Here is a 25,287-nt window from a genome sequence, read left to right as displayed (position 1 = left end):
TCTCACTGGCCTAGTGTAGAATTGTAATCAAACTGATGTCTATTGCCTCGCACTAAAGCCCCCTGTCGTGATGTCAGCAGGGGGCTGCAGGATAATGCACGATCCGTCTTGATGTAAGGAAGTATTTTGACAGTTGGAACTGGATAGGGGAAAATTGTCTAATAGGTGAGTCTTCAAAGAGCTACCCAGTGTCTAACAAATAAAAGTAATGTTGGAATCTAAACCCAGGACTTAATAAAATAGTATACACAGAGATACAGAGAATATATAAATGTTTAGATAAATATTTGCCTTTGCTAGTAATGTGAACAGAAAATAAAGCATTGTTGTGTAGTTATTTATATTTTAAAACAATTATTAATGCATAATGTGGGGTTTATTGAGATGAAATTAGCATATCGGTAATATTATGTTGGCATTTTCAATTGGTATAATTATTTTAAAAAGAGATATGGAAAGCCATAGCCAGAGAGATAAGAACATTCCAACCCACTCAATGTGCATATAATTCCACATCTGAGAATTTATCACAGAGGAGTTATTTAACAGAGCCAAAAAACCATATGCTCAAATTTTTATGCTAGATTTATTTATCTATTATAACAAAATTATAGAATTAACTAAAGGTCCAACAATAAATGACCATTTTATTTGGAGAAATTACAGTAAATCTGTACAATGCTATATCATTCTGTGATTAAAAAGTGATTTCAAAATATAGTTGAAGAAAAAAGGCAGAATGCAGAATATTCTGTACACTATAGTTACAATTACACAAATACGTATGCTTTTGGAAAGGAGTATGATACAATTTTCCAGAATAAAAATATTTGACCAAAAGCAGTGAGACTGTGGGGCATTCCCACACACATTTCCTTTAATGTTTCTTCCCCTTTTAATACTAATAACTTGTTATTAATGACTTCAACTTGTAAAGCTCTCTTTCAAGTTTTTTCAATTTTAACAATGAAAATTACTTTGCAAGTCTCTGCTTGGATTGCACAAATATTTATTACTGTGAACTGATTGTTTTAAGGGGCCATTAGACCTTCTGGCCTCTCCAATTGGTAAAGCCAGCATCTCTGTGATCCTCTGTTCAAGCACCCAGGCCTTTCCAACATTATACTTCCATTTCATACAAGTCACACCTGAAAAATGATGCAGGGCCCGGCACTCTTAGGCCATGATTTGTTTATAACACATGGGAATACACAGGACCATGTTAACTTCCTCTGCTTTCTAAACTGATTTGGCAATATAAAGGTGAAGAGAAAGGAAAAATAATAATTCAAAAATGGCTAGATTTCTTAGAGCATTTAATCCACATGACCTTTTTTGTTTTCTCAGGCTTATTTCCACTAGGAGCTCTGCTTCTTTGTCATTTGGAGGTTGAGGGCCACTTCGAGCACCTGCCGAAGCTAGAGGAGAGGCATTTACATGTACATAGGTGCCTATGTGCATATCGTTTCAGAGGGTTTACACTTGCTCTCCCCTCCAGTCCTCTGATACAGCATTCACAGATACTCAATTAGGAGTCCCACTTCACGGGGCTTTACTGTGAAAGATTAATTACTTCAGTCTTTCCATGTTCCTTCCACTATGCAAATAAAAAAACACTCAGAGCTTTCCCTGCTGCCTCTCCCAGATATCATCGTTTGGGATCTCAGAGCTAAGTTTTTCATCATTAGTCACTGTCTGCAACTGATTCAACTGTAGGCTGTACGCGCAGCAGGCTGTATGGCTGTGGGAAATGTTACCTCGACACAGATATTATTGTTATTCCTAACTTTACAGACGATGAAACTGAGGCTCAGCGAAGATAAGACTTGCCAAATCACACAGTTATTAAGGGAATGGTGCAGTATTCAGAGTCAAGTAACTGACTCCAAACATTTGCTTCTAACCACAGTCGGAAAAAACTGAAATTATAGATAAAAATATTAAATAAAGGGGAAAACGTGCATGAGTCAAAAAGGTTACTTTTACTTGGTGGGACGGAGGAAAGGGCATAGAGGAAGTGACCATCTCGGTCTAGGAACAGTGGCACACAACTGCAGCCATACAAGGCAGACACCCCAGAACCCACCAAGTGGTAAAAAGCGTACTTAACTAGTCAGAGTCATTTTTTCTTCCTTTGGCTGTGAAAAGGTATCTATAACAAATTGCATTGGCTTATTAATTTCATTTTAATGCAAGAATGAGAATAATTTACAAATGTGCTTTCACACATTTGGGGTTTGTAGTAACTTTAAAAAATATAACTGATGTGAACACTGACATTGTACTTAATGAGACAAAATAAAAACCATATCGTTTACTCAGCATTCTAAAAAGTTACTCTATGATACGTATACATAGATACAAACACAGAATCACATTCATAGTTTTAAAAATTCTCTCCATTTACGGTATTGCCCAGATTGAAAGAAAAGTTTCTGGGAACTTTGAGAATGGCTACATGAAAGTTTTAAGTGGGAATAAAAAAGAAGGCTTTATAAAGACTTATCTTAAACCTTAACCTAAAACAGAAACCCATGTACTTATCAGCCCTAATCAAACACAGGTACTAGTTAAGATGAGGTCATAAGAAATAAAAATCTAGGCTTGGTAAAGAAGAGGTGGCTTAAAAAAATAAACATCCCTGTCAGATTCTCCATCATACTTCAAGACAGAACTGAAAGTAACTGTAGAATAAATTATTCAAGTAACTGTTTTGGAATCACGCAGACTGACATTCCACTTAAATAATGGTAACATCGGGAAGCACAGTTTCACCACTGAAAACACTCAGAATGATGGGTGGAATGTCCTTGGTAACTTGTATCCTTGGTAATTTAGGTTTCGGATTATACATTTTCCTAATTCATAATGAAATTCCTCTGACGGAACAACTACTGCAACTATTCATGTCTGTTAATGTTCTCAGAAAGGAGGCAAATTTATAGGAAATGATAATTCCAGATGTCTTTCAAAATAAACGAGTATCGGCCAATTTCTAAATTAAATGAGTGACATTTGAAAAGCACAGAAATTTGTGTGAAGCATTTAAATACCCAGAGATCCCTTATAATTAGTGCATACATTGCCAGCCTGGTCAGAGCCTCAAGAAATATAAAACTGTGGTATACAAAATGTAATGGGGATAACACAAGCATGGGAAGTCTATTTGCAGAAAATTTAAAGTGAAATGTCATAAAAGGATTGAAATCATACAGATTGAGGAAGGCTTCTCCCAGTTTGCTGATTGTGCTGTATGATACAATGCAGAACAAACAATTACCACACCGATATTTCTTAGCAGACATTTTTCTCTGTTAAACTAAGTTTAGTGTAGGTTAGAATAACTGGAAACAAAAGAGGTGACCTGGGGAGAATTTTTAAACAAGTTGTGCTTTATTGATTTAAAAATATTTTTGCATCCTATTAGCACAGCTATTTCTAACCTTATGATTTTTAGAGGCTACCATTTACTTTTGGGTTCTAGAACTATTTTTTTTCCCCAAAGCCTTCCTTCCAAAGAAAGGCATCAATAATGATATGATCTTTTCTTTAAAAGTTCCAAACCAAATCCAGACACCCAAACATCTAATTATTGTGTGGGAAAGCTCTGTACTTAAGTATTTAAAACATTAGACTCTCATTTCTCTATTTTTTTAATTAAAAATTTTTAACATGATAGACAACAATCAAATCTTAATTCGCAGCAACACAAGAAGTCAAATCGCCCTATATTACATAGAAAGGCCTCAGAAATGAAAAAGCTCAGGGGCTAGGCTGCCCGACTGACCCACACTGCAACAAGGGATTGCCTAGAGTTGAAAAAGCATTTTTATTTTCCACTCTTTCTTTACTGTCTGTCCCTTTCTCTCCCCAGCTGTTAAACGATCTCAGTATGATACAGTTTAAAACCAGAGTTACATTTCACTTGCTTAAATCACCTGAACATTTATATTATAACACTGTGAATGGTAACATTTCTGGCAAGATAATGACAACTCTACAAAAAGTGAAGCAACTAACGTGATTTTAGCTGGAGTTCATTAACAGTCCAGTACATCACTGTTTTCTCTAAACCACGGTGCACGTGGCCTGCCTCCCTGCCCGTGCGCTTACCCCAGGAACAATGCACTGAGTCTGAGGAGACAGGAGGCGTCTGTCAGGCATGCCAGCCCAGCTCCAAGTGGGCTCCGCTCTCCAGAGGAACAGCCTTCACAGGAGCAAGAACTCAGTGAAAAAGCTCAAGGCAGTCAAGTCTTGCTTTGCTGACCTGCATATCAACTGCTTTCCTTTTCCTTGCTGGCTGGGGATGTGCAGTCTGAGCTAGTGTGACTTCCTAATGTTCTTTAGATTACAAGCGTTCTCAGTTCCAGAACCACTCTGGCAAGCAGAGGAGCCCATCAGAGTCAATGAACAAATGCAAGGGGGAGGGGCTTTTTGTACTTGGACATCAGCTGGCTTGGAAGAGAGAAGCCCGCAAACTTGTGCAAGCAGAGTAACAGTTCATTAATATCAGATGCATGCCTCAGAGCAGCGCTGGCCAGCTCAGTGCTAACGACACTTTCTTCACTACAGGACAGCAGGCTGCACACTGACCAGCTGCTGGCGTTCAGGGAAACTACTGGCCTGAAAGAGTCTGGAATAAAAGTGAGAGCATTCTTCTACTCCCACACACGGAAGAAATATTTCCTCTTTTGCATACAACAAAGTGCTATCTTTCTTTGTGGTCACCTTTCACAATGTGTAGGAAAAGTACATTCTTTCACACAAATAAGTATCACCTGGATAAACTTCATTTTAATGAAAAATGCCTCCTTTTCATCTGAAGACATCTTTAGAAAATGAAATGACAACCACGATACTCTGAGAACACTTGCAAAGCACATGACAAAGGGTTATTAGCCGGAAATAGAAAGAACTCCTATAAGTCAATAAATAAATCTAAAAGGATAAGGAAAAAACATAAATCAAATAATCATCAAAGAGAAAATCTTAGTGTCCAATCAACATGATAAAATGCTTGACTTTAGTACTAATCACAAATACAAATTAAAATCAGAATTTACTGTTTCACACCCGGGAGAGTGGAAACATCCATATACCTGAAAATACCAGGTCTTGGTGAGGATGCCAAGCAGGGGCTGGCAAAGGAAGGCCCAAGGGTCAAACCAGCCAGGGGTCTGTGGTGCAACCTATAAGCTAAGGACGTATTTTACATTTTTAAATGTTTAAAAAAAATGAACAGAAAAATTGCATTTTGTGACACATGAATTTCAAATTTTAGTGTCCTTAAGCAAACGTTCACTAGTCATAAGTATTCACTTATGAACAGCCTGGGGCTGCTTTTCTGTGACAACAGCGGAGTTGCATAGTTGTGACAGGGACCACATCATTCACCGAGGCTTAAGCATCTTTTATCTGGTCCCTCACAGAAAGGTCTGCCGACTCCCGGTGTAGAGTGACCAGACTTTCACGCACTGCTGGTGGAAGAAGACGCTAGAGATTTAGCAAAAAGTGTGAAATCGTATGTGTGAGTGCCCTACGATTGGCCTCCCAGATGCAGAGACAGATGCAGAGACAGTATTAGAGACGTTCCTTGAGACAGATGCAGAGAATCCCTCGCGTGAGTACCCAAGGGGAGGTAGATACAGAATGGCCCTGGTGACACTGGGGACCACAGGGGAAAGTTGGAAACACCCGCAGGGCCTGGCAACAGGAAATGGATGATCCAAGTCTGAGACACTGTTTAGCAGCGAAAGTGCCATGTATGTGGGTGTAGCTGCACCAACACGGTGTCATGAGAAAGACGAGCTGCGGAACCTAATACCCGAAGAACCTAGATCACGATCTGTATGAAGTTCGAAAACATGCAAAAACACTCTATGCTTTATGTAGGTGGTACAAGTCCAAAGATAAATATGAAAACGAGTGCCAGAAGCAGGAGAGAGGTTCCGCCTGGATAGGAGTACGTTTGAAGGGTTCCTGGGGTGGGGGCAAGAACATGAGTGATAGTTTATTTCTTAAACTAGGTCATACCAACACCATCCATCATTATATTATCTATGCTTCATTTTTTTGTACCCTGAAAAATTCCTAATAAAGAAATAACTTTAGAATTAGGGAACATAGTTAAAAGAATCACGATACAAAATGCCTGTTCATTATACAGACAATAAAATGTTTATGGGACACTTTCACTGTGTAACAAAATTGGTATGATATATGAAAGTAAGTAAAAGATGCCTACTCATTATATAGAGACATAAAATGTTTATGGGACATTTTCATTGTATAACAAAACAGGTATCATACATGGAAGGAAGTAAAAGAAAAAGATGTAGCCTGCCAATTTTCTTCACAGTAAAGACTCCACTGTTAAAAAATATTTACAAAAATCTTGTAAGGAAACATATGCATGTTATTTATAGTGGTTGCACCTGGGTAGTGGTTTGAAGGTGTTTTCTTTTCTCCATTTAAAAAAATGTCATATTTTTTGAACTTTCTACAATAGGTTTATATTACTTTTTCAACTTCAGAAAAAGTTTTCTTAAGTATCTAACAGGAAACCATTTCTAAGGAAATTAGAAACCTTTGTTTAAATAACTATTAACTTACAGAAAACTGATATAAAGGAAGATGAATCAGAAATGGATTTGTCTAGCAAAAATGCTAATGATTTCTCTCTTGTATACAAGAGAACCCACCCCAAATTATTGTTTTATGCCCCATGAGCATTAACCAGGTCTGCAGAGCCCAGTATTCTTCCTTTCATTAAATAACTATAAACACTTATGTCTCTCCCACAATCTTTTAAACCAGCTTTAGCATCTTGCTGGTTTCCTCAATGAATGAAAAAAATCTCTAGCACATATTCATTCTATATTTATTTGAGAAAAATGTCCTGAAATTACCTTAAAAATTATATTTGGACACCAGTTTTCAACCTGAAGCTGTTCCTTTTCTGAGAATGATATACACCATTAGTAGCTTTCCAAATGTAGCCAGCATTAATTTATAATGCCACTAAAATATATTCACAATGGGAAAAATGTCAACTAATGTTGACTCCAGTCAAGCAAGAAACACCAGTGGCTTAAAGAAGAGCGTGAGGACGGAACTTCCGAAGGGAGCACACGGGCACTGGAAAGCCTTTCCAAGCTCCTGGAAACTGTAATGCTAAACGGCATTACTGCCTCGTTACAGGCGTACCGTTCTTTTACATGGGTTTCTGCCTCGTTACAGGCATACCGTTCTTTTACATGGCTTTTCTTGCTCTCAAATGAGATGGAGGATCTCTCCTTGACGTCCCCGGGCAGAAGACGAAGAGAAAAGACGCAGAAGAAGGGTTAAGGGGTAAGTGCAGGCATCAGTAACAAATGAACGACTGAGCGTAAAAACCAGGAAAGGGAATAAATGAGGTGCATGTAAGAAAGGAAATTATGGATTTTAGGTGCAATATAGTTGGTCATGCCAGAGACTGGAAGAAATGACAATTCTGAGACAGTTTGGTCACTTTCGGGTCGGTGTTGAGGGAACAGAAAAAGGAAGGCAACCTTCATTTAGGTGGGTATGTGAATATCCAATAGTAATTTTGGGGAGGCTTCTTATACTTTTTGCAAATTTCCAAGTGAGGTGTTTACAACTTAGGGAGTGCCCAATATGCAAAGCCGTATTATAGAATAAATATATTAAAAATAACATTTTTTCTGGTTTTCCTAGGTATTAGATCATTCCTCTGTTTAGAGTGCATTTTCATTGTTGAATATTGGGCAATAAAGAACCAAAAACAACACTTATTCTTGCCATCCCTCAGGTTCCTAATCTATACAAATGGGGCTAAGACTGCAAAGGACCATTGTCAGAATTACATCAAGCATCTAGGGCACAGCTGGCACATCAGAGATGCCAAAGAAATACTAGTTTTCCATGCTGTAACTGGGTGGCTTCCCAGTGGGGGTGATTTTGTCCCCAGGGGGCATTTAGCAATGTGTAGAGAGATTTTGATTGCCACGTGGGGAGGGGCTGATTTACTTGCATGTGGCGGGTAGAGTCAGGGACGCTGCTCTGCATCCTACAAGCCTGGCTCAGGAGGGCCGCCCCCATGAAGAGTTATGGAGCTCAATATGGCACTCGTGCTTAGTTTGAAACACTTTTTATATCAAGGCTATCAATGTGAAATACTTTAAACTATAACCCAAGATGACTCAATGTGAAATTCAAATCACGTCCAGCTCTACTTCAGGGTATGTGAAAGTGGGAGAGGGGGCTGGAGGAGGAGTGGGAACAGGAGAACGGGACCACTGTGAATTTGGAGGATCTCAGAAGCAGCCCCTGGGAGCTCAGCCGAGTGCCTGGTTATTCTGGTTCTTCATAGGAAGAGCCCTCAGAGACCACTGGAGCACCTGGACGTCAGATTTCGGACGGCAGGGTCTGAGTTTCTGCAGTCCCTACTGGCTTTCACATCCCAAATATTTTGCCTTAGCTCGTTTCCAATTCCCTTCTCCTGCCCCACCACTCGCCCCCCAAACTGCTAAACTGTAAAAATGGATTAATGAAAATTATATGATAACCAGAGAATTCCTGGAGTGCTATTTTTATAACTAAACATGCACGCTCAGTAGTCTGCCAAAAGAAAGGTCCTTTTCACTGCTATATTTGCATTTGGGATTGTTATTTGCCTCCACGCACGGAAGGCAGGGAGGGCAGCCTCAGCAATTGCCAATCCTCAGTCTGAGGCAACCTTCCCATGTGTTGTTTTAAACTTTAAAACAGCAGCAGATTTTTCTGCACGAGGTCGTGGTGGCCAAAGTGTAAATATGTTATGTTGCCAGGAGACCAAAAAAATGAAGAATTTTGGAGGTCACATATTTCAAGTGGCCACTCCAGACTTCAAAGTCCAGACTGTTTATCTAACAGGCAAGGACTGTGAAAAAATTCCCTTGATCACACCCGGGTTTAGAGCTTATGCCATCAACAGTGTCGTCTTTGATTACAAAGGCCATGATATGTGTCTAACTCTAGACAGTTGTGCACGCCCTGGGCAGACAGTGAATCGTAGCAGCAAACCAAACCTCCAGCGTGGGCATGCATGAAGCCTCACATGGGTTTTGGGTAAACAGCAGCCAAACACATCGCCTTCTCGAAAAATAAAACAGGAAATAGTTTCAAATACCATACTAAAAAAACCCCAATGAACCCACCTCAAAACAAAACAAAATGTGTTAGCTCCACAACTGAGGTTTTTTTCCACCTAAGTAATATGTGTCACTAATAAATGTATTATTATTTTTTATTTCATCTGACAACAAATCCAGCAGAACTACTGGTCATTGACAGAGAAGATATGGGAAAGAGCAAAACAATTTCATCTCAAAGTTATACTAGGTAACCCAAAGAGTTGTATTATTGAATTTTCTTTCAGGTTTTATGTTCCTACGCAGCAGATACCAACACTGCTCCCCGTTCATCTAGCTGCAGGGAGGGGGATAGAGAGTCTTCAGTTAAACATCCAAATAAATGAAACCCCCCTCTTTTATTTCACAAAATTTTAGCATTGGGGAGAGAGCTCAGTTAGCTTTTTGCCCTCTTCTCTCCTTGATAAAGTAGCTGAACTTTTTCACATATTATGCACTTTGTCATTTGCTAAGAACTTACACTTCCTGGACAACCTCTTTTACGAGACTGGTTCGTTTCAAACATCACAACCAACCAAATGCAAGAACTGAAAGGGAATCTCTCTTCCACCGTCCCTCTTTCCCCGTCTCTGGATAAGGCACATGCCAAAGAGCCATGCGTATTTTTATTGGTGAAGAAACAGCAATTTTATCTACATCAGAGTTGCTACTTCAAACAATCCTAGGAAAACCAGAAGGAGGAGAAGGTATTTGGGGGGCTCTTTTGACCTCGTTAGTCCCCTCTGTTGCATGGCAAATTTGACTCTGAAAGGCATAGCGTGGGATTTTTTTTGGTGTTTGCAACCTGCATGTAACATAGCAAAACTCTATTATCATTAAATGTCTTTCTAGAATTCATATAAAAGAAAAACTGCTGATTATTTCCTAGAATAGTTATATGAATATATATTATTTAATGTATTAGGTTTAATGTTTCAATATTTCCCCTGAATACGAACATACAATACGAGGTGTGTGGGGGGCTTTTGTATGGCGTTTGAGGTACTCCCCATCTCATCCCATTTCCCAATCCTTTCTCCTGGCCCTTCTGTATCCTGCTATTTGGGGATTTCTTTTTGCAGTTTTCACTTCTCACCTGTGCTAAGGGAATAATTATTCCTGACTCTTAGTTTCTGTGAGGTGATCTTAAATATTTTAGACTTCTGAGTTCTAGGCTCTTGCATGTAATGCCAACTAGACACCTCCCCATGGCTTTCCAATGGACTTCTCACATGTTACATGCTTCCAAAGGAACTCCTCCCCCCACACCCCAGCCTTGCACATGACAGTGAATAGTAACCCCCACCCTGGGATCCAGACCAAAACTCACGTGCAAGTCCTACCCACTCTGGCAGCAACCTTTGCCACCTTCCTCCAAATATCCTCAGCAACAACCCCTAACTCATCTCATGGCTACTGTCTAGTCTCCAGGGAACAGCCGGCCTGGTCCTTCTTAAGGCATGAATTTGCTTCTATCACTCTGCTGCTTTAAATCCTCTAATAGTTTCTCACTACAACTGAAATAACTGTGGCTGCAGGGTCTCGTGAGGACTGGGTCTTGGCCACATCTCTTGACCCTTCTCTTTGCCCTGTCATGACCACACTGAAGGCACACTGGCCTTCCTTCTGTCCCCAGACCGTCCCAGGTGCATTCCTGGGTCAGGGCCTCTACACTTGCCCTTCCACGTGCTTGCAGTGCTGCCCTGTAGACACTCGCATGGCACCTGCGTTTTGCATCACTCAGGTCTCAGGCCCCCACTCACCTCCCAGAAGAAGCCTGGGCCTCCAGGACCAAGGTATAACTGCTCTTCCCTATGTTCCTCTGTTTGATTGCCTTTATCGCAGGCAGCAGTGGTTGAAGCTTCATGCGATAAAGGAAATCAATGAAGCTAACTCATTGATTTATTGACTCTGTTTGCCTTCCCACAAGAAAAAGTGTAGAACATATGGCTTGTCCCCCATGCTACCTTCAGCTTTGGTGACCTGTTATTTCTCTTAGAGTAACGCGATCTGGCCCATAGTCTGGCAAAACCTGGCATTCCATTCAGGAAAGTGCAAAGTACGCCAGCCCTAGAGTTGGGAGACCTGAGTCTGTCCTGGCTCTGCTGTCAGTAGCTAACTGGTTAAGCTACTTGGTATGCCTCCAATACCTGGCATGCTACTCAGGACCCACCAAGGTAAAGGGCGGGTATTGAACTAGTCACTCTAGAGAAGGGCCGAGGACTTGGTCCTACAACTAACAGTTCTAAAATTGTTATTCTTTTAAACATACTTTTAAAATTTTCCATTACAGTTGATATACAACATTATTTTAGTTTCAGGTATACAACATAGTGATTAGGCATTTATATAGCTTACAAAGTGACCACCCCGACAAGTCTAGTGCCCATCTGACGCCAGACATGGTTATTACATTACTGCCTATTTTCTTGATGCTGTATTTTACATCCTCATGTAAAATTGCTATTCTATTAAACATGTTGAAGGAAAAAGACTTTATGCAATAGCTTGAGAGCTACCAATTATAATCTCTTGGATATTCCCAATTAATTCAGGTGAAAAAAGTTGGTCAGAATAACTGGTACTTGCTCGGGTAACTGAATTTTTACCTAACTCTTATTTAAACTAAAGCTTGTTAGCATCCAAACCCCAGAAGGGGTCTCTCTGATATCTTGTTGCATTTGTGTTTGATTACATAATACACACCTATACGAAGTCTGTCAAATATTGTGTTAAATAATGAATGTGGATCTTATGATTCATTTGTGTTATCTTTAAAACGACCCTCTAAGTATTTGAAACATCTTTCAGCTTTACTGACGTGTACCTGACAAACACAACTGTAAGGCATTTAAGGTGTGCGTCATGGCGACTTGACAGACACACACATTGTAAAAGGGTTCCCCCACCTGGTTCAGTGACACATCTGTCACCTCACATGTTAATCCTTTTCTCCCCCATTATTTTCTGTTTGTGTGAGAACATTTAAGTTCGACTCTCTTAGCAAATTTTAATCATCCGATACAGTGTTACCGACTGCAGTCGCCACGTTGCACAGCGCACCCTTAGATCTTACTCATTTCCTCGCTGACAGCCTGTGCTCTTCTACCACACCCTCCCCATTTCCAGCGACCCCACGGCCCCCAGCGGCTGTCTTCCTCCGCTCTGATGAACTTCTAAGCTTTAAAAACATCAACTTATAAATTGAATACAATTGAATAAAATAAATGAAGAAAATAAATCTGGGATGGGGGTATACAAAAAATATATAGGACTGCTAAAAATAAGATCATGAGCTAAAATGTAATGGTTCTTACTATGTAATTTCATTTTATAAATCTATCCAACAAAGACTAAAATTAATCCTATTATCTAGGTGTAAATTTGCTGTACACCACAAACATGTAATTGTTTACTCTTTGATTTTGACTGCACACATGGACACACTTTTTTAAGCTTATGTCTCTCCCACCACAATATTTTTATTGACTTTATTGAGATGATTTTAAGAGTATCGACTTTAAGAAAATATATATTCACAACCACATTTTAAAAATACTACAGGCATAATTCATTATTTGCTTTTTTGAGAATAAAACAAGACTGTTTCTTTTATTGTTTGAGGAACTTAGGAATATAATACAAGTGGGATCCTTTTTTGTGTTTTAAAACTCTTTAGCACTTTACTTGGGAGGACATTTTTTTTAGTGTTTATCCTTCCTTTTTGTAATATTGCTGTGCATCTACACCAATAGTATTTCCTCCTATGTAGCCTCGGATATGCACAGTTAATCTGAATGGACGAAGTACCACAGCTGGGTGCAGAGGAGGTTAGGGAGGCAATTAAGAATAAAAACAAAACCCTCCCGAGGTAAGCACAGAGCACGGTCTGACTACGAGTGAAAACTGGAAAATTTGCAGTCCAGTGTCTCTCACCACGTGCCTTTCCCAAGTCAGCTGTTCTCAGAGCGTGGGCTGAGGACCCCGAGACCTTTCCACATCTGCAAGCTCAAAATTATTCTCTGAGTATCATATGACAAACTGGAGTTACCCCAAATATAAGCATTTGGGAGAGATGAAAGTTTACATCTTCTTATTCTCCAAATATCAAATGAAACTACAAATCCACTACAAAAACCTGACTTAAGGTTTGGTTCCATACAAACAGGCCAGGAGCCCTGCAGCTAACCCCTGATGATAAACTGACCCATTCCACTGAGCCCCCAATCTACTTCGGTATAAGTAATCTCTTTAGAAAAAATGCCTTGCTCTTCCACAGCGGGCTTCTAAATTAGGCTGATAGCAGGAGCTGTTTGTTACAGTGGTGTCGAGCTCTGATGATGTGCGTTGAGACCTGGTGAGCAGAACTCTTTAAGTGTGTGTGTATCCAACCAGATAAGTGTAACTTAAGCCTAAGTACAGCGAACCTTGACCAACATGGGGATTTGGGACACCGATCCACCACACAGCTACGTGTGGATTTGTATCCACATGTAACTCTTGACTCTCCCAAACCTTAATAGCCTGCTGTTGACTGAAGCCTCACCAATAACATAAACAGTTAACATGTATTTTGTATGTTATATGTAGTATATGTTGTATTCTTACAATAACGTAAGCTAGAGAAAAGACAATGTTAAAAAATCATAAGGAAGAAACAATACATTTACAGTATTTATGGAAAAAAAAAAGTCTGTAAGTTTGAACCATGCAGTTCAAACCTGTGTTGCTCAGGGGTCAACATATACTGAAGAATAACTGAGATTAATCTGTGGGTTCTGATGCGTATGGTACATGAGCAGATAAATCAGGTAAACATGTAAACACTGCCGCTTGCTTGAAATCAGTGGCTAACGGCCTTGCTGCAAAGTAGAATCCCTGGGGGACTTTAAGTTAAGCCGATCCCTGAACCCCATCACCGAGATTCTGACTTAATTGGGCTGGGATCAACTTGGGCATGTGGGTTTTTGTGAAACTCCCTGGGTGATTCTAATGTGCAGGCAAGATAGAAAACTACTGCTATGGGGCCACTCAAACGCTCCTCTTTTCTCTCTAGGCTTCATCATTGTTCATTGTTCAGTCCTTAAACCTTGAATGCTTGTAGCTCTTGGCTTTACACCACAAAACCTAATATTTGATGCCTTTCAAAACTCGTAGACTGAGTGCAGGTTGACACTGCCTCGTCTGCAGGTGTCTTGGACCTTTTCAGCCTCTCCTTATAGAACAGGCTATAGAGTCTCACCAGTTGGCACAGGCAGCTCTTCTTTGCATCCACTCCTAACTCTCTCCCTGCATTTGGCACCTCTGATCGATCCTCAATTCCTGTTCTGCCTTCCCTCGGGCCTTTGACACAAGTTCCCCTTGCCCCAAGGTCTCAAATCAGCCTTGCTGGTCAGGTCCCCACTGAGCCCTGGCTCCAGAAGCCTAGCATGCTGAACCCTGCTCATTGACAAGAGGCAGTTAGTCAGACATGGCCTTACTTCTGCCCTCAGCAGAGCACAGGCAGGAACATGGTCATTAAAACAGAGCTGGTGCAATTTAGTATTTCCAGATGTGCGTGTTTCTGCAAAATAGCATTTGAGTACATCTGATATTTTGGAGGCTGAGGAAATAAATCAAAAGAGAATTATGTTGTTTTTATTATGAACATAAAAGGGATATACTTACAAAAACATTCTTTATACAATAAGCACGCACCTTTGTGGTCTCTGGGCTTGGACCCTGCAATCCACAGGTGCTTTGGGATAACATAAGAACATATTTCAAGGCTTTATCCCCAAAGGAATGAACAAATCAGGAATGTTCTAGAATAGCGTCCTTTAAGTTTATAGAACTTTGATGTATTAGTCTTTAAGGAAGGGTCATTCATGGAAGTGCTTTTAAAAATCATTACTTTCTACTCGCTGAATTCACATAAAGCATAAATAAAAATTTGAAGCATACCCCATGGTTTGAGGAACAAGCTGCCATATTCCAAAGAAAAATGAGGATTGTTTGAAAGGACAACTTCTAAGTGGGCTTGTCTATTTGCAGTATGTAATTTAACATGGAGGGCGCAGTAATTACTGATGGAGTCTTAGGAAGGAGGAGTTGCATGTCTACTTCCACTGGCTCCCTTTCCCTGAACTCCAAACACCATGAATCTGCTGATCTTGGCTTTTTTTTTTTTTTTTTTGCATAATTTAACAAGAAAGAGCCGAGCTGGGCCAGCATGCAATGGCACATGGGATGACCAAGACTGAGCAGTCGCTCTGGAATGTGACTTTAAACTCAAAGCCCCATTTACCTTGGGGAAAGGTTTTCGATTATTAATTACTTAATTTGGATTTCCACAATTAACTCAAGGTAGCACTGACAATAATCATTCCTAAGTTAATCATTCAATCTTTCCTTTTTTTACACTGATTTTTTCTTCTGATTCAGTATACTAGTGCAACTTAATGTGTAGTTGCTTCTGTCTTTGGTTATTCATTTATCTTGAAAATGGAAGACAAAAGAGACAGAAGGAATCAGTACCCCAGAGAACTATTCCGGAGTCTGACCCTTGTGCCCCATGCCTGTGTGATCTGAGGCAAGCAGCTTTCCTCTGCAGTTCCCGGATTCTGCCGCTGAAAAGTGGAGACACTGGACTGGCTACATAACTGGTGGGGTACTATGTAAAAGGAAAACGTTGTGCCCTTTGTTCAAAATTATGAAGAATTTCCAAAGAACTAGCAGAGAACCAACCCTTCTCAAGCACAGGTGACATGTCTGAGGACACTAATTGTACATCTTTCATGGGGCCGCCATGCGCAACAGACACACGGCATAACATGTGACAGGTGCTGAGCGCAGTGTCTGACACGCAGGAGTTCCCAGGAAGCATTAGCCATGTAAAAATATTTGTGTGTAACAGAAATATTTTTCAATATTTTTCTGGTATGCTGTTACACACTTCCCCACTGATTTACTTATTTCTCCTTCAACATTCCTTTATCACTGTCCTCCACTCGCTCAGGAAGTATTTGTAATGGCAATGACAGCAAGCTTTCTCCATTATGAGACAGGCCCCAGGGGGACTCCAACCCATGTTTCAAGACCCAGTTCAAACTTCTCCTTCCAAGAAGCTCTCCCTGATCTTCTCAGGGAGAGAGCCTCCCCTCACTGTCCATTCCGTACTTTCTGTCATAGCACCAATCACTCTGCCTTTGCTGCTGTTTATCTCATATGCCTGTCTTCCCCTTAAGTCTGCAGGAAAAACTACATGAGAAAAGCTGTGTCCACTCATCTTACATATAGATGGTGTCTAGTAAATAATGGATAGATGAATGAGTGAATGAATGACCTACTAATTCTTTGCAAGCTGGAGTCTTACCCAAGATTCATTTGCCTTCCTTGCCCATACATCCACTCACGTACTGACTTACATGTTTAAGATATTTTTCCTCCCTTTGTATACAGTATATTGCATATTCCTTACATTGTACCGCTGTGTATAACGTTCTATCTGCTATACATCAGCATGCTATTCATGGCATCTAATGTGCCATTCTCCACAAACAGCTTTAAAACTGAGATAACTTGATTTATGTTGTCTCATTCTGACATGTTCAAAAAATTGTAATCATAATGTAACTCCTGACAATATGCCTGAAAGAAACTCACTACTATTATGTTCTGCATAGAAATATAAAAGGATGAGACAACCAAGATGGCGGCATAGGTAGACACACTGCGCCTCCCCGCACAACCAGAACTGACAGAGAATCGAACGGCAAAGAAGTCAGACACCAAGGAAATAAAAAATAAACATTCATCCAGACCGGTAGGAGGGGCGGAGAGGACTCGCACGGCCTTGGCGGGACTGAGACTGGCGGGGTGTGGGACGAACGGCGCAGCCAGTCCGACCACTAGCAGACCCTGCAGCCCCACATTCCCACAGATAAACCGAGAGGGCCAGACTCAGAGTGGCAGAGAGTGGGGCAAGCAGAGCAGTGGGTAGCACCCCGAGGCCCCACAGTCACGAACAGATAAACCGGACAAACGGCGGGGAGCGAAGCAGGCCGCAGAACCCAGGGCTCCAGCTCAGGGAAATAAAGCCTCAGACCTCTGATTGAAAACGCCCTTGGGGGTTGGGGCAGCAGCAGGGGAGACTCCCAGCCTCACAGGAGAGGTCGTTGGAGTGACCCACAGGGGCCTAGAGTGTGCACAGGCCCACCCACTCGGGAACCAGCACCAGAGGGACCCAGTTTGATTGTGGGTATCGGAGTGAAGGATTGGAATCCGGAGGAGAGTGAAGCGGGCATCATTGCTCCCTCTTGGCCCCTCCCCCACGTACAGCATCACAGCGCAGCAACCAGCGTTACCCCACCCCAGGAACACCTAAGGCTCCGCCCCTTAAAGTAACAGACACACCAAGACAAAAAAAAATGGCCCAAATGACAGAACACTTCAAAGCTCCAGAAAAAATACAACTAAGCGAGGAAGAAATAGCCAACCTATCGGATGCACAGTTCAAAACACTGGTTATCAAGATGCTCACAGAATTGGTTGAATCTGTTCGAAAAACAGATGAAAAAATGAAGCCTATGCTAAGAGAAACAAAGGAAAATGTGCAGGGAACCAATAGTGATGCGAAGGAAACTGGGACTCAAATCAATGGTGTGGACCAGAAGGAAGAAAGCAACATCCAACCAGAAAAGAATGAAGAAACAAGAATTCAGAAAAATGAGGAGAGGCTTGGGAACCTCCAGGACATCTTGAAATGTTCCAACATCCGAATTATAGGGGTGCCAGAAGGAGAAGAGAAAGAACAACAAATTGAAGACTTATTTGAACAAATAACGAAGGAGAACTTCCCTAATCTGGCAAAGGAAATAGACTTCCAGGAAGTCCAGGAAGCTCAGAGAGTCCCAAAGAAGCTGGACCCAAGGAGGAACACACCAAGGCACATCATAATTACATTACCCAGGATTAAACGCAAGGACCTACATCCAAGATTACTGTATCCAGCAAAGCTATCATTTAGAATGGAAGGGAAGATACAGTGCTTCTCAGATAAGGTCAGTTAAAGAAGTTCATTATCACCAAGCCCTTATTATATGAAATGTTAAAGGGAGTTACCTAAGAAAAAGAAGATCAAAAATAGGAACAGTAAAAATGACAGCAACCTCACAGTTATTAACGACCACACCTAAAACAAAAACAAGAGCAACCTAGGCAAACAACTAGAACAGGAATAGAACCATAGAGATGGAGATCACATGGAGGGTTGTCAAGAGGGGAGTGGGAGAGGGAGAGGGGGGGAAAGGTACAGAGAATAAGTAGCATAGATGATAGGTGGAAAATAGACAGGAGGAGGGTAAGAATAGTGTAGGAAATGTAGAAGCCAAAGAACTTATAAGTATGACCCATGGACATGAACTATAGGGGGGGAATTTGGGAGGGAGGGGGTGGGCAGGATGGAGTGGAGTGGGGGGGGAAATGGGGCAACTGTAATAGCGTAAGCAATAAATATATTTTTTAAAAATGTTCTTTAAAAAAAAGAAAAAGAAAAGGATAAAAAATATCTATTAACATGTTGCGTCCAAGCCTTCTGCTTCCCAGTTCAGTGCAGTTTAGTGTGATTATATCTAAAAAGATAATAAAAATTAGGGTGTTCCCAGTAATTTTCTGGTATTAAAACTCATTCCCTGAAGTCCTCAAAAATATCACATTTAGATGCCTTCTGATATAAATAGGCTCTAATTCCTTATATTCTTACATCAAATATATGAATTCCAAGTTCACCTTTTCTTGATGATTCAGCTCTATAATTATGATCATTCATTATTGTACTATGATTCTGTTAGTGCTTGAAAACTAAAAACAGCCCAAATGTTCATCAACAGTAAACAGAAAACTTGTGATATAGAGTCTATGATAGAATATTATACAAACAAACATCACAGACCAACTTAGAAATGTAATATTTAGTGAAAAAAAGCAAGCCCCCAAACCATATATACAGAGTATGGTTTCATTTATATTAAAAGTGCAAAAATAAACAATATGACTCTACAGCACTTAGCAATGGATGCAGAAATGATAAAGAAAAAATCACAAAGGGAAGCTTGTCACCATAGAAGGCAGGGTAGTGGTTAGGTGTAAGCAGCTGGAGCTTGTTGTGACTATAAAGGATAAGGAGGAAGAGGGATATCTCTGGGGCTGTTGGGAAGTGCTCGACTTTTTAGACTCTTTTTGAGGGGTTTGTTATACGGTAGTTCACTTTGTAGTTATTTGGTTAAGTATAGATAAGGTGGTTTTTTTGTTGCAATTTTCTATATGCATTTGGTTTCTAATATTTTTCATCTTAAAAATTTTTCCTGGGTGTTTTAGGCAGAAAGTAACACTTTTATATTTAATAAATTGATGACTACTGTGCATATAAAAAAACTTTACATTATGTAAGTCCATTAACGTAAAATTACTTAGCCAGCTGTGGTCTCCAATGCAAAAATAAGACATTTTAATAATTTATTTATTTATTGTCATATTTTGATAATCTGTTATCTACCTTAGGCTTTGGCCTCCTAAATATAGTCGTTATTTCTTTCACATTCATTCCTTCATTTTGAAATCACAAGGTAGTATTACTCACAAACTACCACTCCAATTTTTTCAAGAAATAAAATTGTGTTGTTAGAAATATTTCATAGCCTTAAATCATTGTTTCTAATCTGCCTATTCCATCTCATCTAAGGCCATTTAAAAAATTATGGAGGTGTAGAATGGTTATGTAGAACAAAAAATTGTTACATATACTTATAAATAAAGCAAACAGCAAAGAAATTTAATAATCAACAAATACTAACAAGAAAATATCTGCCCACTGCCTGCTCATTATAAGTCATGAAGTTTCATCCATAAAAGATGGGTCACATTTTTTTCTGGGCATTATTCAGCTCATTTTAATGATTCCTGTTCTCTCGCAAATCAAAACTTAACACTCTCAAGGGACTGCAGCATTCTTGAGAGGTTTCTTACTATTGACAACCCCCAACTCCTGAAAAAAATTACAAAGGGGATGCAGAGGGCAAAAGGTGCTCCTTTTAGCAGACCAGAACTCATATGAGGTCACGGCTTCTGTGGTTGTCACTTATCTGGATTATTGAGACTACTAAACTGACCAAAAAAAAAAAAAAATGTCTTCTGAATCACTAGTTTGCCATACTCCTGGTAACTTGTGAAAGAAATTTATTAAATTCTCAAGGAACTGTGGTATTCATGAATGCATGCAGAGAGCTGAAACGCACGCTAGGACAATCTTCTAAAGTCTTATTACATCACCATATTTCTATTTCAAGCTAATATAATCAATGAATGTGATTGGTTATGTTGGGTGGGGTCGGGTGGGACAGGAATTACTGGGAGTGTGTAGTGGCTGAAAAGCAACTTCTCACTCACGAGAAAATGTCCCAAGGCTCACACAGTGGCATCAGAGCTCCTCAGCTGTACCTGTAAAGGACTATTCTTGCTTTCCCAGTTCCCTCTGTTTCTAAGTGATACCTTCTCCTCTCAGCTTTGGGATTACTGCTGCTCTTTAGGGTTACTGCAGTTAGTGGTGTGTAGAGTGAAGAGTTTACTAATGGTCTCCTCAAAGGAAAAATGTAAGCTGTCTGTTCCCCTTCTGTGCTGTCAATAGTAGTTCTAACCAAAAATCAAGTAAATTAAGGAAGGCAATTGATTGTTTTATTCAAACCCTTATTTTTTTTTTTACTATGGTCATTCTACTTGTAATGAAGTGAATTTAAGGGGCATTCCACAATTTTCTAAAAATAAAACCAGGATTGCTTTTGACACAACTGAAAATCAAGTGCACTCTATTTATAAACAACTAGCAATGTGCACTACAAAGTTTTCCAGTCCACCAATAAATAAAGAATAGCCAATAGCTGTAGAGTTCTGACTGTTCATTGCAAGGAGACTACTTTAAAATATTTGGGAAATGAATGTTTCAAGTAACTATTAACCTTTTAGAAAACTTACATACAAATGAAAAAGTATTAGCAGTGTGTTCCAGGAACTGGCCTAGCTAATTGTTAAAATTCAAGAATTTTGAAAGGCAGTTGTCAAATACAGCTGTTACTAAAAGTGAAATTATGGAACTAACAACTAAATACATTATGCTTAAAAACAAAGATGATAAGTCCTCGAAACTCATAATTTCCTAATTATTTTACTACTGTCCATACCCTCGAGGTTATTCACGTCTATTGTCCCTACATGATGGAAACGCTGTGTGACGGTGTGCTGGTGAGCGCCTCTTTCCGGCTACGATTCAGGAAGTCACACTGTAGCTTGAAACTGGCAATGGCCAGAGCAGTTCTGCCACAGAAACTGGCAAATACTATAAGTCAGAGGGGCCTTTGGTTTGTTTTGAATGTTTAGAGAAGTGTACATATTCTTTTCCATGAATATGGAAAGATGAATTGTAGCATTTCAACTGTCTAAATAAGTTTTCACCTCTTTGCAAGTAATTTTTCAGACTTGAACAAGGAGGAAAGAAAGGAAAAGAAGCCCTAATTTTTACTGAAATAACAATTTACTGAATAACATCTTTGCAGTTTTCTCATCCAAAACAAACAATTTAACTTTTAAGTTCACTAACAATAGAATATTCTTTAGGATTTTTTCTGAGAGGTTGACCAAGGAAATGGTGTTTTCCTTTCCTTAAATCTCAGCTCTTAATAGTGGTGCATAATGGTTTTAAAACAACTCTCTTTTCTAGAAAGCTATTAAGTACACCATTGGGATGGGAGTATGATAATTATAGAGTTTCCATGAGATAAAATCCAATGTATACTTACGTGCAATCACCCATTCTCTCACTATTTAATATTTACTGATTATAAAAAGCTAATAACCCTCTGAAGTCACCATGTAATCATTTGGTGTCTTGCACGTCAATTTAAAATATTTGTTGATTGTCTAGAAGCCTCTAGTAAATTGACTCCTTTCATCAAAAGCCTACAATAATTCAATAGGGAGAAACCAACTTTATCATAAATAGAAGACCTGCAAGCCATTATTTCTGTGGTAACCACAAATAGAAACAGCTCTTTGAGAATGGAGAACTGGAGGACTGCAGTGTCTCGCCTGACCGTGGGAACATACCACTTTCCTCAGTGGAACACATCTGCAATGCGCTTAGCCAGAAAAAAACTGAAGCAGCAAAAATCAGGCTCACAGAAGTGCTATCTGATAGGGTAGAGGGAACATTTTCCCCCTTGTATGTTGATTATTAATTTAAATAAAACTTTGTGTTTAATTAAAAAAACCTTTTTATCCTCACCCAAGGACTTTTTAAAAAATTGCTTTGAGGGAGAGAGAGAGATGAGAGGAAAACATCAGTTGGTTGCTTTCTCGTACCTGCCTTGACCAGAGATCAAACCTGCAACGTGGGTAATGTGCCCTGGCCAGGGATCAGACCCGCAACCTTTCAGTCTACAGGGCGATGCTCTGACCAACTGAGCCACACTGGTCAGGGCTGCATTTAACCTTAATTATATTCTCATTTATAAACCCTGAGCTTGGGAAAAAAGGAAGTGATGACATATTCTATGCTACTTTTAGGGCAAAAGATAAAAAGTTCCTACGATAAGAACTAACACCAGAGAAGCAAAGAGGAAAATACTTTTTAAAACAATACACAAATCGGTATCACTATAAAACAGTGGTTTCCAACCACGGGTGATTCTGCCATCCCCAGGAGACATTGTGGCAAAGTCTGGAAACATGTTTTGGTTGTCACGGCCAGAAAGAGGTTGCTTCTTGGTATCTAGTGGGTAGAGACCAGGGAAGCTGCCACACCTCCTATAATGCACAGGACAGCCCTCCAGAACACAGAATTATCCAGTCTATCAGTCGTGCTAGGGTTGAGAAATTCTGCTATAAAGCTTTAATTATTACTGTAATACTATGTTAATAAAATATTGCCTAAACAAAGGGAAGATAGGGGAGATATGCAATACCAACCATCTAAATATATGCTTGAGAGTTTCTCTCTTATCCAAATATGAATATTTGTTATTCACAGTGCTTTACCTAATGCAGCCATAATAAGTAATAACAGTCACTGAGCTCTTACTAAGTGCTGGGCACTAGGCTGTGTGCTTTACTTGCATTACCCCAATTCAAATTCATTACAACTCTCTGATGTCAGCGCTGTTATTAGTACAAAAAATCATTTATTGCATCAAGTATCCTCTAGAGGTCAGCAGTCACTCGCTCACTCTCTCAGGAACTGTCAGTGTGACCTGGAACATAGTGACAAAAAAGTCAATGTTGTGAGAGCTTTCTAGAACTCAGTTGGACATCATTTGAACATCCTCCAAGAGAAGTGTATTCTTAAGTGAGAAGAAGGCTGGACTTATCAAAGGTAGTTAGCTAGATGAAGACGGCATATACAAATCTTAAAAGCTAAAGAATGGCAAAATCCAATCCAGGGCACAGGGGAGCTAGAGCAAGGAGCCGATGAGGAATTTGAATTTCCCGTGTATAAGATTTCTCCCCTGCCCCAACTCACACCCTTATCCCCCACACACATGTTTAAAGGACCTTCATAAAGTGACTTGAAGAGGTATGAACATGTTTCATTATAATCATCGACAAGGATTCATTCGGAGTCTGGGCCAATATTTCTGGTTACTATATAACCTTAACTGGCTGAATTATTTCCTTGGTGGGTAAATCTGGATATATTTAGAATTAAAAACAGCAATATTTCAATGACTGAACAAATATAATTAATATTTTAAGGCAAAAGAGTTTTGCATCATTCATATTTTATGTATTTTTAACATTTGAGAGAATTTAGATCTGCCTTTTAATTCCAATTTAAAACACATAACTGAGTAATTGGTTTAGACTTGAGATTTTAAATTGAAAACAAGTTTGTGTACTATATTGAATATTTAGGAGACCTTAAATTTTACCATATTTATAATTTTAATTTATTTCCTAAGATTTACTTACATGGAGAGTTGTGTAGGACAATTTACATGCTTAAAAAAAGACAAGAAGTATTACATATAAATGCATTTTAAAAGGTTCTGGGACTGGAAACAGAACAAAGTAGTTGAAGGTAAGAATTGACACCCTCAAAAGCATAGAAGGGAACTATTCTGGGTGAAGAAAAGGTAGGTTTTCTCACCAGGGAATTAAAGTGCTCCACCCCCAAGGGCATGAGCCTTCCTAACTCTAACTCAGGTGACTGGTTCCCAGCCCAAGGTTCCCTGACCTCACATCCTCTGGGGAAGTCACGCTGCCAGTCAGTGCCATCCCCCTTCCCAGAACCACAGCTCGCCCTCCCATTCAGACAGGACGGGCCCGCTGGGGAAGCAGAACTAAAAAATGACAGCGGGACCCCACGCCACCTGCCTCTAGGAACCAATGCAGGCAATCGCTCACAAACGTGAACAAACAAGGACAACCAGACATCTGGAAGATAAAAAGAACAGTCCCAAACAGACAATCCAAAATAAACGAATTTAAAAAATGACCCTGGAGGACACACAAATAAAGAAACATAAGCAAATTAAAAAAAAATAAAAACCAAATTAGTACTTTCAGAGAGTCAAGAGCTTATTGCATTTATAAAACAAACAAACAAACAAAAAGAAGCAGCTATGAAAAAAATACCAGTGAGGCAATGAAAAGGTTTTGGAAATTAAAATATACTTGCCAACATCAAAAAACTCAATGGACAGGATAATTAATCAAAAGGAAGCATGTAAAATCAAGAGAAAATTATGAAAAATATGAAACATGTTGAGAAACAAGGATAGCTCCTAGTGTTTCAACATAATCTTTAAGAAGAATGAGAAAATGTAAGAAAAATAGATGTATTTAGATTGAAAGTTCTATCCAATGCTAAACTCACACTGAGATTTGTCCTGAAGAAAATCTGAAATTCACAGATAAAGAGAAAATATAAAAAGCTCCTAGAGAGGGAAAAACAAAGAAACAAATAATCTACAAATAAAAGAATCAGGTTTTTATTAGGTTTCTTATTAGCAATCCTGCATGACTGAGGAAAAACAATAAAAACAAGTTCTGAGGAAAAAATACATTTTGAAATTATAATTCGATGTCAAGG

The 25,287-nt window shown here is 39.5% G+C and overlaps 1 protein-coding gene across 12 annotated transcripts in view; it reads right to left on the bottom strand.

The window, feature by feature from the left end:
* Positions 1–25,287, bottom strand: part of CACNB2 (calcium voltage-gated channel auxiliary subunit beta 2) — a 322,507-nt gene that overhangs the window by 153,691 nt on the left and 143,529 nt on the right. Inside the window, exon 1 of one of the 12 annotated variants that reach the window (XM_045183743.2) lies at positions 4,114–4,405. The exons of the other annotated variants lie outside the window; for them this stretch is intronic. Within the exon in view, the coding sequence (XP_045039678.2) occupies positions 4,114–4,164 (51 nt within the window). The 5' untranslated portion in view covers positions 4,165–4,405. Of the gene's footprint in view, positions 1–4,113; positions 4,406–25,287 lie in introns of those variants that run through there. 12 annotated transcript variants of the gene reach the window in all.

The sequence above is a fragment of the Desmodus rotundus genome, chromosome 4 (genome assembly GCF_022682495.2).
Source record: "Desmodus rotundus isolate HL8 chromosome 4, HLdesRot8A.1, whole genome shotgun sequence".
Taxonomy (NCBI): domain Eukaryota; kingdom Metazoa; phylum Chordata; class Mammalia; order Chiroptera; family Phyllostomidae; genus Desmodus; species Desmodus rotundus.
This window is presented reverse-complemented; position numbering and strand designations above follow the sequence as displayed.